Source organism: Hyla sarda, chromosome 2 (genome assembly GCF_029499605.1).
Source record: "Hyla sarda isolate aHylSar1 chromosome 2, aHylSar1.hap1, whole genome shotgun sequence".
Taxonomy (NCBI): Eukaryota; Metazoa; Chordata; class Amphibia; order Anura; family Hylidae; genus Hyla; species Hyla sarda.
This window is the reverse complement of record NC_079190.1, coordinates 205,568,199-205,580,625: the sequence shown is the minus strand read 5'-3', so window position 1 is coordinate 205,580,625 and position 12,427 is coordinate 205,568,199. Positions and strand designations below refer to the sequence as shown.

The window sequence follows — 12,427 nt, the reverse complement described above, 5'->3', positions numbered from 1 at the left end:
TGGCAGAAGCTTATCCCCCCGAGAACAAAAGAAGCATGCAGTTGAAATCCAACATGCCTGTTCCTTCTCTCCTTTAACATTCACCATTGATAGTCAATAAGAACCCCCCGGAAATCAGGAAATCAGTAGGATCAACCAACGTGTATTGCTAACTTAACTCCATAACTCCAGTGACTGGCTATTAGATCGAATGATCTAATACAAATATTGGCTAATGAAGTGATTTTTAAACTCTTTCGATAAGTAGACAAACCACACCGTTTTACGGTTTACAGATGATCACAAAAACAACATATTGAATTCATCCTACTAGTGCATAGATCACTATCTGTTTTGTTGATCTCCTAAAATGCTGTAAAAAGTTACATTAGATTACTGCACTGATAAAAACGTAAACCACCCCTATAAGGTCAAGCTAGAACTTTATGAATACTGCAGCTATTGCTGTTATACTTGGTTTTCTTTTATTCTACTTATGTTTATTTTTGTGTTCCTAGCATTGTGCTACTACAGTCTCCTCGAAGCCCCCTTATCTATAAAAAAATACCATGTTAATGCTTTATTGCTAATTTTTATTGAACTACTTACCTACTAAACAAATGGCTAACAGTACAGTCATTTCTTTTGTAACTTACATGCACTCACACTAGTTTGGTTCTGTATACTGTGTTGAATTTGTTGTTTAATAAAAACTGATTTGTTACCAGTGATGAGCAGTAGGGGCCATATTCGAAGTCGCAATATTTCACAAATATATGGACGAATATTTGTCTCATGTTCACCAAATTCGCTATGTTCGTTCCTTTTTTTTTCATGGGAAAATTCAGAATGAAATTTGCATAGTGCGCATGCGCAATTATATCTTTCACCTAAAAGAAGGGAGGGATCAGTGTCATCTGGAGGTGCCGATATTCACGAATATTTGCATATTCGCATATACAAAATATTCGCGCTCCTCACCGTCTTTGAACCACAATCTGGAAGCAGGGAGGGATGATTACTTTTTTTTTTTTACACAGTACACATCATTGTTATGATATGTACTGTGAAGAAAAAAAAAATATTCTTCATTACAAATATATATAGCTATATACTAAATATTCGCAAAATTGCGAAGTGCCCATATTCACGGTAAAAATTTGCATTTCGAATATTCGCACTGAACACTATTTGTTACAAAAGAAGCTAGGTTTTCATATTTACATCCATATGATCAGTGTATTTGTTATAAAAAGCTTGAAGAAACACAAATAATCTTGGATGGGGAATCTCAGGTCATCCGCATCCCAAACATCACTACAAGAAGTCATTGTTCTTGTCAATATGCTGCAAAACTACTACTTGTTATAAGAATAGCTATGAAAAATTGTAAATCACAATAAATATGTTTGATCTCCTAAAATATTTTCTCAGATCTAGGATCCTCAAGCTGCTAATCCCTTATTGGACAAAAGGCTAAGACTTGACAGCCTTGCCATTGTAAACACACTACACAACTTGATACACTTCCACAAATATATGTCAATTTGTATTACGGCAAAACATTAGGACGATTATAACGTCCCCTACTTAAATATTAATTTCACAAGGAAAGTTCTTCTGAATTTATTATTCCAATATTCAGAGTGGAAAAAAAAATTATTGCCTTGGCCTAATTTCTGGAAGCTAAGGATACATAATCATAGAAGCGATTCTTTGACGAATGTCAGCGAGCAAACATTTGCGCAGTGCTAAGTGTTGATTATCAGACACAGAGCAATACAGGCAAGTACTGTCTGCACTACTGGAATTGGAAGCACTTCTTTATAAATGTTGTGATCACGGCTAAATCCTTTAGGAAGATTATCCACGTAGAAATCAGGAAATCCTGCAACTAAAGCACTTTTATTCCCAACATTACAGAATAACATCAGCACAAGGGCTGCTTTCCTGATAGCAGATCTTCTGTTTTCTTCTGGAGATGTAAATAGCCTCAGATGATGACTTTAATTAGTGTCCCTTTTTATATCTTTTAATAACTGTTTGCAAGACTGTCAAAATCATATCTCGCTGGGAACTGAAGAGTCATCTCACAGACCTAAAATCTTAGCATACAAGTAATTAAATGCATTTCCCATGAAGAGGGATTCAAGGGGTTGAACAAGATTAAAGAAAAATGTCTGCTTTCTGCCAAAAACAGCGCCACACTTTTGCAACTCAGCTTCCTTAAAGTGCATGGGGCTGAGCTGTTATCCACACACTTCTGTGGACAGGTGTGGTGTGACACTATTTAAAGGGAACCTGTCATCACAATTTTTTTTATAATTCAATAATTCAGAGCTGTACAATCAAATTGGTCACTGTCCCTATTAGGGCTCACAATCTAAACATAACAGTATGTTTTGAAGTGTGAGAGGAAACCGGAGTACCGGGAGGAATCACACGCAAACATGGAGAGAACATACAAATTCTTTGCAGATATTGTCCATGGTGAGAATTTAAACCCAGGACTGCAGCGCTGCAAGACAACAGTGCAAACCAATGACCCACTGTGCTGAACCTCAGGTTATTGAGATGGTCCCCAGTGGCTTCTAACTATACCTAAACTGGATGAGATCTATCAATACAGGCTGGTGGGGTGGGGGAAAGTGGGGTGGGGTGTAAGGCCTCCTTTACATCCGTTATATATCCGTTGTCAGTTTTTTTTCCCTCCGGCGCTGCAGAAAATGCACCAGAGGGAAAATGAAGCAAGAATTGATCCCATTCATTTAAATGAGACAGTTTTCTATCATCCGGCATCTCAGTTTGGACACCGGATGATTGGACTTGCTGGACCGGCACAGACAGGGGAATGCATCTTGCTGCATTCCTCCGTCTGGCGATCACAAACTCTGGACGCCGGATGATGCACAACTGATGCCAACTGATGCACTTCTGGCACCAGTTGTTGCAAAGGTTTGCCCAGTTCCGCCAGAGCCGGACACCACATACAGTGGGGCAAAAAAGTATTTAGTTAGCCACCAATTGTGCAAGTTCTCCCACTTAAAAAAAAATGTGAGAGGCCTTTAATTTACATCATAGGTATACCTCAACTATGAGAGACATAATGAGAAAAAAAATCCATAAAATCACATTGTCTGATTTTTAAAGAATTTATGTGCAAATTATGGTGGAAAATAAGTATTTGGTCACCTACAAACAAGCAAGATTTCTGGCTCTCACAGACCTGTAACTTCTTTAAGAGTCTCCTCTGTCCTCCACTCATTACCTGTATTAATGGCACCTGTCCACAACCTCAAACAATCACACTCCAAAATCCACTATGGTAAGACCAAAGAACTGTCGGAGGACACCAGAAACCAAACTATAGACCTGCACCAGGCTGGGAAGACTGAATCTGCAATAGGCAAGCAGTTTGGTGTGAAGAAATCAACTTTGGGAGCTATTATTAGAAAATGGAAAACATACAAGACCACTGATAATCTCCCTCGATCTGGGGCTCAACGCTAAATCTCACCCCGTGTTGTCAAAATGATCACAAGAACGGTAAACAACAATCCCAGAACCACACAGGGGGACCTAGTGTATGACCTTTGAAGAGCTGGAACCACAGTAACAAAGGCTACCATCAGTAGCACACGCCAGGGACTCATATCATGCAGTGCCAGACGTGTCCCCCTGCTTAAGCCAGTACATGTCCAGGCCTGTCTGAAATTTGCTAGAGAGCATTTGGATGATCCAGAAGATTATTGGGAGAATGTCATATGCCAAAATCAAAAAATTGGATACTACTAGTCTACCACCAAAATCCAAAAAGCCAAAATTGTAGACTAAAATATAACCTTTAATGGATTCTAATTAAAACCATGCCCCTAATGGGCTGCCATCAAAAATCAACACCAATTTATAGTACTCAAAAACTTGTGACCAATACGACAAAGATAATCAATACAGATACAATATAGTAAATGATGATATAAGTATCGCTTCCAACTATCACTCTCCCTGTCCCCTTGACTCGGGGGGTGGTAGATTAGGGACAACAGGCAGGGCAGGATCGGGAGCCTGATATACCCTACAGTAGCCCCAATCTAGGGACCTGCCCTAGGCGGAGTTGGGGTCCTGATAAGGACGGCCCCGCTCTGGAACCTAGTCTGATCTTGCTAGGTATCCCTGGATAAACTAACTTACTAATAGTAGACACTAACTCACTGGGTGGGCAAGACCCTATGTGTGTCTAGGATAATAAGTATGCCACTAGTAAGATCCCATAGTGTAGATAATATTAGGATAAGATAATATAGATATTTATCAGTCTATCCAATATATATAATTGATTTACCAATTGCTCAGAGTACTAAAATGCTATATATAGTTAGAAGCGATACTTATATAATCATTTACTATATAGTATCTGTAATGATTATCTTTGTGGTATTGGTCACAAGTTTTTGAGCACTATAAATTGGTGTTGATTTTTGATGACAGCCCATTAGGGGCATGGTTTTTATTAGAATCCAATAAAGGTTATATTTTAGTCTACAATTTTGGCTTTTTGGAGAATGTCATATGGTCAGATGAAACCAAAGTAGAACATTTTGGTAAAAACTCAACTCGTCGTGTTTGGAGGTGAAAGAATGCTGAGTGGTATCCAAAGAACACCATATGTAATGTGAAGCATGGGGGTGGAAACATCATGCTTTTGGGCTGTTTTTATGCTAAGGGACCAGGATGACTGATCTGTGTAAAGGAAAGAATGAATGGGGCCATGTATCGTGAGATTTTCAATGAAAACCTCCTTCCATCAGCAAGGGCATTGAAGATGAAATGTGGCTGGGTATTTCAGCATGACATATGCTGGTTGAACTTGATGGACATATGTCTTTTTTCGACCGTACTAACTATGTAACTATGTAACTATGACAATGATCCCAAACACACCACCTGGACAAGGAGGGGCTTCGTAAGAAGCATTTCAAGGTCCTGGAGTGGCCTAGCCAGTCTCCAGATCTCAACCCCATAGAAAACCTTTGGAGGGAGTTGAAAGTCTATGCTGCCCAGCAACAGCCCCAGAACATCACTGCTCTAGAGGAGATCTGCATGGAGGAATGGGCCAAAATATTGTACCAGCAACAGTGTGTGTAAACCTTGTGAAGACATACAGAAAATGTTTGACCTCTGTCATTGCCAACAAAGGGTATATAACCAAATATTGAGATTAACTTTTGTTATTGACCTTATTTTTCACTATAATTTACAAATAAATTCTTTAAAAATCAGACAATGTGATTTTATGGATTTTTTTCTCATTATGTCTCTCATAGTTGCGGTATACCTATGATGAAAATTACAGGCCTCTCTCATCTTTTTAAGTGGGAGAACTTGCACAATTGGTGGCTGACTAAATACTTTTTTGCCCCACTGTATATGTAACTCTAGCCTATGTCCTCATCTGACACTATGTACAACAGAAGAAAACTTATGAATCACTGACAAGACTGCACCAGTCCTGTTGATATTTTCTTGTAATGTAGGAACTAAAAGTGCTTTAGTTGCAGAATTTCCTGAATTCTAAGTGGATAATCTTCCTCCTTATGTTATTTTATCCTTAGGGCCAACAGCACATATGCAGTTTTTGTGGCAGTCTTTGATGCAGTTTTTTTTAATCAAAGCAAGTTGTGGATTAAAAAAAATAGTAACAAACAGAAAATATGCAAAAATTACTTTTCATTCCTGGTGCATTTACTTCTGGCTTTCGCAAAAAAATAAAAAAAATAAACAGCACCTCAAAGAGCAACCAATACTGCATGTGTATTTACATCTTTAGACTATGGTTACACAGCTGAATTCCGCAATTCCACACTTCCGCACAAATTCCGTTCAGCAAAGCCTGAGGAATTGCGTCAGAATTGTGGCTGAATTCTGTGTTCTTATAACACAGAATTCTGGGGAAATTCAAAGCCACATTGACTTTAATGTGATTCCACCCCAGAATTCCACAAAATTAAAGACAGGTCTTTAAATTTTGTGGAATGTGGAATATGTCATGGCGGAAATTCTGCTGTGTGAATGAAACAGTGGAATACAATTAAAGTCAATAAGCAGTAAATTTCGGCAGGATTTCCTCAGAATTCGGCTCATAAATTCCTCTGTGTAAACATAGCCTTATGGTTCTATATAAGACAAGCATGCTGTTGGCAGAAAAAAAAGCATGCATGGGTATATACAGTAAGGAGCCATACATAAATATCAGCTGTTTTAAATATAAAATACATAACAAAAGCATACTATAATGTATCATACGTCACTATGGACCATCAAACTATATACTTTGCATATTTCATTTATGACTATGTCCCCCCAAAAAATCGATTACATATTTTGATTACATTACTAAAATATCTACTAAATACTCAAATATAGGGAAATATCTACTAAATATCTACCTTATATTAGGCCAATAGTTTAGATATAATACTTTTTTCTGAGACATGGCATTGGGGTTGGTGATAGGCTGATTTGATGCTATAAGGGCCCACAGGACAATTACAGATATGGAAAGTTCAGGAAGAGTGAAACCAAAATAAAACTTATTGGGGGAGATTTATTAAAACCTGTGTAGAAGAAGAGTGGTTCAGTTGCCTCTAACAACCAATCAGATTTCTTCTTTCATTTTTCACAGGCCTCTTTAAAAATCTAAGAAGCAATCTGATTGGTTGCTATGGGCAACTGCACCACGCGTTCTCTACACAGGTTTTGATAAATGGGGCCATTATTGTCATTAATTCTCCAAAGAAAAGGCCTCTGTAAATCAGATCTCTATGAGTGCCTAGTATTCTTAAATGTTTTATTTGTGCTTAAAAAAGCTCAAGAGCACAGACTTTGGACCGAAGCCCAAACACAGGAAGTGCAGCCTGGAGTGCTGTTTGGGGGGGGGGGGGGGGGTGTGCAACCAACAGCATATGGCAGTTAGGATTGGATGGGGCTGGACATCCCCCCCCCCCCCCCCCTTCAGAACTCCAGGCTGCACTTTCTGTGTCTGGGCTTCGGTTCAAAGTCTCTGTATGAGATGGGGGGAAATAAGCTCTTGAGCTTTTTTAAGCACAAATAAAACATAGAAAACTTCATTTTTTTTAAAACAAAGTATATTAGAAATATTTTTATTTACCAGAAGGAGTGCAATAGCAAAAGTTAATGTTAATGAGAGTTACCCTTTAATATTACTAATAGACATAAGTGAGGGTTACCTTAGATCACTGAAGATATGTGCTCATAGAGATGTAAGTTTCTTACTGTTCTCTAGGACATAGGACACGCGTTTACACTATAAAGAATAAGTAGGCCGCTACTGTTTACTCTTCCGGACTTATCTTATAGCAACTGTTGCAAAATGAGACTGTTAAAAAAAAAATGTGTCCCTGTAGAGGTAAAGCAGCATGCTAGAAGATTGTTCTTGTATTTTAATAATGAGAATCGGTGATAGATTGTGTTTCCACAATGAGCTACCGGCAAACCTTACATAGGTGTTTGCCATATTGATCAAGGCCTATGCAAATATCAAGTAAAATAAATTCTCTACATTATATTATATTAATTCTATCTAATTATTATCTATCTATATATCATCTACCTCAGTGTTTCCCAACCAGGGTGCCTCCAGCTGTTGCAAAACTACAACCCCCAGCATGCCCGGACAGCCGAAGGCTGGAGGCACCCTGGTTGGGAAACACTGATCTACCTTAATATACATCATCAATCAATTCTATCTATCTATCTGTATTACAGTATTGCACAATATGATATAGGTTATATGCGATAGGTTAGGTACTGTAGCATACTTTACATTCATAGCAGTTAGCAACCAGTGGTATAGCACAGGTTGATCTCTAGACATGTCCATTGTTAAAAGCATAGTGAAGCAATGCTAGACAGTAAAGCATAATGTGGCTAGCTTCCATTTGTACTCCCGTATAACATCATACACTGTTTACATCCACAGGGTCACTGAAACACAAAACACAAATGCATAGGAAATAGGTCAAAGGAATGAGATGAGAACTTTGATCTATGGTAAATGGGAGACCTGGATTGCCACAATGCTAGTCCTGTGACTGCAGATTGCATGCCTTGGCTTATTTCCCCCTCCCCCCTTTTTAAGGAGGTACTGTAGCACCGGTCACAGATGCTCCCCATCCATACAATGTGACAGTGGTAAACTTACCTGGATAGCTTAGCAATCTTTGCAAAGCTGAACACATCCATGCAGGCAGCTATGCTCTCTCTTCTAGCTTCCTTTCAGTCAAGCAACATCCTGCTGTTATCACAGGTTTCAACCAACATTAGATGTCTTCTACATCAGAATGCAGCGCGCTATCATCCCAGGTCTGCAGTTTGGGAATGAATCACTCGGAAAAACCATTGATTCTATTTTTAGCCAATATGACTGTTGAGAAATGTCAATATGACATTATCCAGTCTTCAGGCTCCTTGCTGCATGTCTAATTTACAGCATGCTATTGCACATTGTTCAGCCTGTGTCCATGTAGCTCTTTTAAGCATCTTTACTGTGCTTTCTTCATTGAAGACTGCTGATCCCAGGCAGTGAAAGAGAAACAAAAGGGGAGGAGGTAGGAGCAGCCAGTGTGCATGCAGTGAGGCAGCAAAGAGAGAGAAAGGAGAGCATCAGAGATGCAGTAAATCACCCGTGCCTCTGCATAATGCTCACACTATTACCTTCTGCTCTACAAGCCCTCTGACATCACTAAACTGCCTTACCTTTTGTTGGTACTCAGCATACCCCTTTCCTCACTTGGATAAAGCAAGTCTTTGGCTAACCCAATGCCCCGATAAATCAGAACTGTCTTCCTTAAAGAGTCCCTGTCATCAAACCATATTTTCTAAACTAACTCAGATTATATTTCCTAACTACTCCTAACACCCCTCCTGCCCTTAAAAAAATTCCTGAGCTTTAAAAAGCTCTGTATCATACCTTTCCCCTTGCTCACATTGTCTGAGCTCCTGGCAGGAGAAAGTGGATGTTCCACAGCAGGCGCGACGTCTCTAAAGCCTGCAAGAGCTGTGCCTCGCCATGCCCCACACGCACTTTCTGAGTTTGGACTCCTGCCAGGCCGGGGGGGAGACCAAACTAACTGATTGACTTGTGGCAAGGAACAGTACAGAGCCACCTAGTGCCCGTTTATTCAATCACATTAAAAACATATAAAGGTTGAGAATTTGAACAGCAAGTAACTAGCAAAGTGTCTTATGATTATATAAGAAACAATATATTGAAAGTTTAGTTTGGTGATAGGTACTCTTTAACAGTGATAATAGCCAGATGTATAATTATTTATTTCATAATTAACAATAAGGCAACAATAAGTTAACATCAAAACATGATGGGAAGTGTGAGGAAGGATTTGTGGTGGTACAACACAAGTGGAAGCTTTCACAGACCTCGATGGTCCAAATTATGAAAAAACCTGTAAGTGTAAGTAAAGGGGTGTTCACATGGCCGTCTGTCCTCATTTCCCCCAACCCCCCTTTCACATCTGTTTGCAACCATCTGCGCTCATTTCCGTCTTTTTTTTTTGACAGGAGAAAAGATGAAGTATTTTTTCTCCCGTTAAAATGGCAGCAAAAATGGATACAATAAATTTAACATTGAAGTCTATGGGAAACAAATGAGCCTTTAATGTCATCCGTTTGCATCCGTTTTTTTAATCCAATTTTTGATCCGTTTTTACTTCTGAGCATGCTTAGAACAAAAAAATTTTTTTTTGTTAATTAACTGAACAACGGATCCAAACAGATACAAATGGATAACATCCGTTTGTGTCCATTATTGTCCGTTTTTATTTTTGACTGGAGAAGAACAGGATGGGTCTAGATGGCCATGTGAACACAACCTAACTCTTCAGTAGATTTTACAGAGAACATGAGAAATGTCTGAATGACTCCTGGATAATATTTATGATTTTTTTTATTTATTAAAAAAAAAATAAACATTCTACCAAAACTTTACCAGCTATTTAGGCTGCAGAGTGGAAGCTTTGTATATGCCAGGAAACTGTAGAGCACAGCTCCACTCAAGCCAACTCCACACACCTGTGCCACGGACCTTGCGGAATGGCCACTGGCCAACGTTGAGAACATTTAGTTCTTAATGCTGTGCTCATTGTGGGGGTTGGCAAACGCCCCTCGTGATGTCACACCCCGCCCCCTCAATGCAAGTCTATGGGAGGGGGCATGACATCCGCCATGCCCCCTCCCATAGACTTGCATTGAGGAAGGCGTCGCCAACTCTGCAGTGCACACACAGCGTTTGGAGCTGAATGTTCCCAGCGCTGGCCAGTGGAGTACTATCTCTGGAGGAGCTGCAAAGATCAACAGCTGGGTTGGCAGAATCTGTTCACAGGATAACTATAAGTTGTGTACTCCCCATGGAATAGTGGCATAAAGCCGTTGTTGAAAGTAAACAACCAGAAATCCCACAAGCCATGTAGTAGAAACAGCAAACATGTAGAAGAATGTGCTCTGGTCAGATGAGACCAAAATTTTACTTGTATGTGTGACGCAACCCCAACACTGCCCATCACTCTACATACACCATCCCCAAAGTGAAACATGGTGGTTATAGCATCATGCTGCGGGAATGCTTCTCTTTAGCAGGTACGGGAAACTGGTCAGAAGCCCAGACCTGAATCCAATTGAGAATTTGTTGCACAATTTGAAATTTCTCCATCCAATCTGACTGAGCTTCAGCTTTTTTGTCAAGAATAGACAATCATTTCCATCTCTAGATATACAAAGTTGAACCCCCAAAAGACTTGCAGCTGTAATTACAGTAAAATGTGGTTCTACCAAGTATTTATGTCACAATAAAAGGTATTTTGCACTATGCATGTTGTGTTGATCAAATGGTTTAAGTCTAATGAAACTCCAGTTTGTAACTGTAGCAAAATAGGCAAAAAGTAAAGGGGGGGGGGGGTAAATACTTATGTAAAGCACTTGATGTCTGATGCAGTTTGTTACGAACATAAGCATGTCCCATTATAACGTCTTTGGTGAATTCTGGCAGATCCCGACAAAACAAACATGTTAAATCTTCTGACAGAATCCAATTCCTCATGTGAAGTTCTGCTACAGAACCTCTGACATTTGAACTAAGCAGTGGAACTCCATTAAAGGGGTACTCCACTGGAAAACATGTTTTTTAAATCTACTGGTGCCAGAAAGTTAAACAGATTTGTAAATTACTTCTATTAAAAAATCTTAATCCTTCCAGTACTTATTAGCTGCTATTTGTCCCACAGGAAGTTTGTTTCTTTTTGAATTTCCTTTCTGTCTGACCACAGTGCTCTCTGCTGACACTTCTGTCCATTTTATGAACTGTCCAGTGTAGGAGAAAATCCCCATAGCAAACCTACCCTGCTCTGGACAGTTTCTGACATGGACCGAGGTGTCAGCAGAGAGCACTGTGGTCAGACAGAAAGGAAATTCAAAAAGAAAAGCACTTCATGTGGAGCATATAGCAGCTGATAAGTACTGGAAGAATTAAGATTTTTTTATAGAAGTAATTTACAAATATGTTTAACTTGTTTACAAATATGTTTAACTATGTCTGGCACCAGTCGATAAAAAAAAAATGTTTTCCAGTGGAGTACCCCTTTAAGCTTAACCCCTTAAGGACACAGGGCGTATCCATACGCCCCCATTTCCAAGTCCTTAAGGACACAGAGCGTATGGATACGCTAGCCGGATGGGAGCCGGTGCCGGATGCCTGCTGAAATCGTTCAGCAGGCATCCCGGCATATCGCCCAGGGGGGTCATTATGTCCCCCCATGTCGGCGATGGCCGCAGATCGCTGAACAATTCAGCCCAGCGATCTGCGGCAGATTCCGGGTCAATCGGGTCTCCAGTGACCCGGAATTACTGGCTGATCAGGGCCCTCTCTGAGTGCCCCGAACAGCCATAGCCAGCAGGGGTGAGGTGGCTCTGGTGCCACCTCACGATCGCCCTGATTCGTCGGGCCGTTTACCGGCCGACCAATCAGGGCACCTGCTGCGGGTGTCACTCCCGCAACCCTCTCCGCCCCTCTTCCGGAGGACGTGAGCGGGTGCGGGAAGAAGACCCCTGGAGCTGGGGACCCCGATCCCCGGCGTCCCTGTTGAGATCGGGGCCCCAGGAGCGACGGCGGCGGTGAGGGACTGACCTGCAGCGTGGATCTGCAGAAGGAGGTGAGTGACAGCCTCCTGCTGTTGCTTAGCAACAGCTCCCAGCATGCAAAAAGGGCATGCTGGGAGCTGTAGTTATGCAACAGCAGGAGGCAGACCACCACAACTCCCAGCATTCCCTTATGGGCATGCTGGGACTTATAGTTTTGCAACAGATGGAGGCACATTTTATCTATGGAAAAGTGTACCTTCAGCTGTTGTATAACTACAAC

The 12,427-nt window shown here is 40.5% G+C and overlaps 1 protein-coding gene across 2 annotated transcripts in view; it reads right to left on the bottom strand.

Moving 5' to 3' along the window:
* The window catches only part of FRMPD4 (FERM and PDZ domain containing 4), a 461,151-nt gene extending 452,534 nt beyond the window's left edge, over positions 1-8,617 (bottom strand). Inside the window, exon 1 of one of the 2 annotated variants that reach the window (XM_056556172.1) lies at positions 8,201-8,617. In XM_056556172.1, the coding sequence (XP_056412147.1) occupies positions 8,201-8,241 (41 nt within the window). In that variant the 5' untranslated portion in view covers positions 8,242-8,617. The remainder of the gene's footprint in view (positions 1-8,200) is intronic. The other variant, XM_056556170.1, reaches the window with a different exon arrangement.
* Between the last annotated feature and the right edge of the window lie 3,810 nt (positions 8,618-12,427).